The following is a 289-nucleotide window of genomic DNA, read 5'->3' as shown; positions in this document are numbered from 1 at the left end:
ATCTTTATCAATGGTATGTCCCTTCGACAGGCCCTCGGGACTGGTGCTGTGTCACGTGGAGCGAAATGATGTATACATTGGAATCTAGCCCTTATCTGACAGGAGGTATTGCTGTAAAGAACGTTTACTGATTTCTCGACTTCGACATGAGTGAGTCATATATACGTTAGTGATAGATAGATGTATGCACATGTATACGTAGTCAAATCATATACACACTGCAAAGCCTCACCTAAGTGCACGCTTTACTTTAAAAGGAAAACAAGACTACCTGTCAGTCTGGTTTATT

The 289-nt window shown here is 41.2% G+C and overlaps 1 protein-coding gene across 1 annotated transcript in view; it reads left to right on the top strand.

Moving 5' to 3' along the window:
• Positions 1-289, top strand: part of LOC119588835 (MARCKS-related protein-like) — a 9,528-nt gene that overhangs the window by 554 nt on the left and 8,685 nt on the right. The window contains exon 2 of the mRNA XM_037937475.1: positions 31-105. Within this exon, the coding sequence (XP_037793403.1) occupies positions 31-105 (75 nt within the window). The remainder of the gene's footprint in view (positions 1-30; positions 106-289) is intronic.

Source organism: Penaeus monodon, chromosome 24 (assembly GCF_015228065.2).
Source record: "Penaeus monodon isolate SGIC_2016 chromosome 24, NSTDA_Pmon_1, whole genome shotgun sequence".
Classification (NCBI taxonomy): Eukaryota; Metazoa; Arthropoda; class Malacostraca; order Decapoda; family Penaeidae; genus Penaeus; species Penaeus monodon.
The sequence above is the reverse complement of the archived record's forward strand: the minus strand, read 5'-3'. Positions and strand labels throughout refer to the sequence as shown.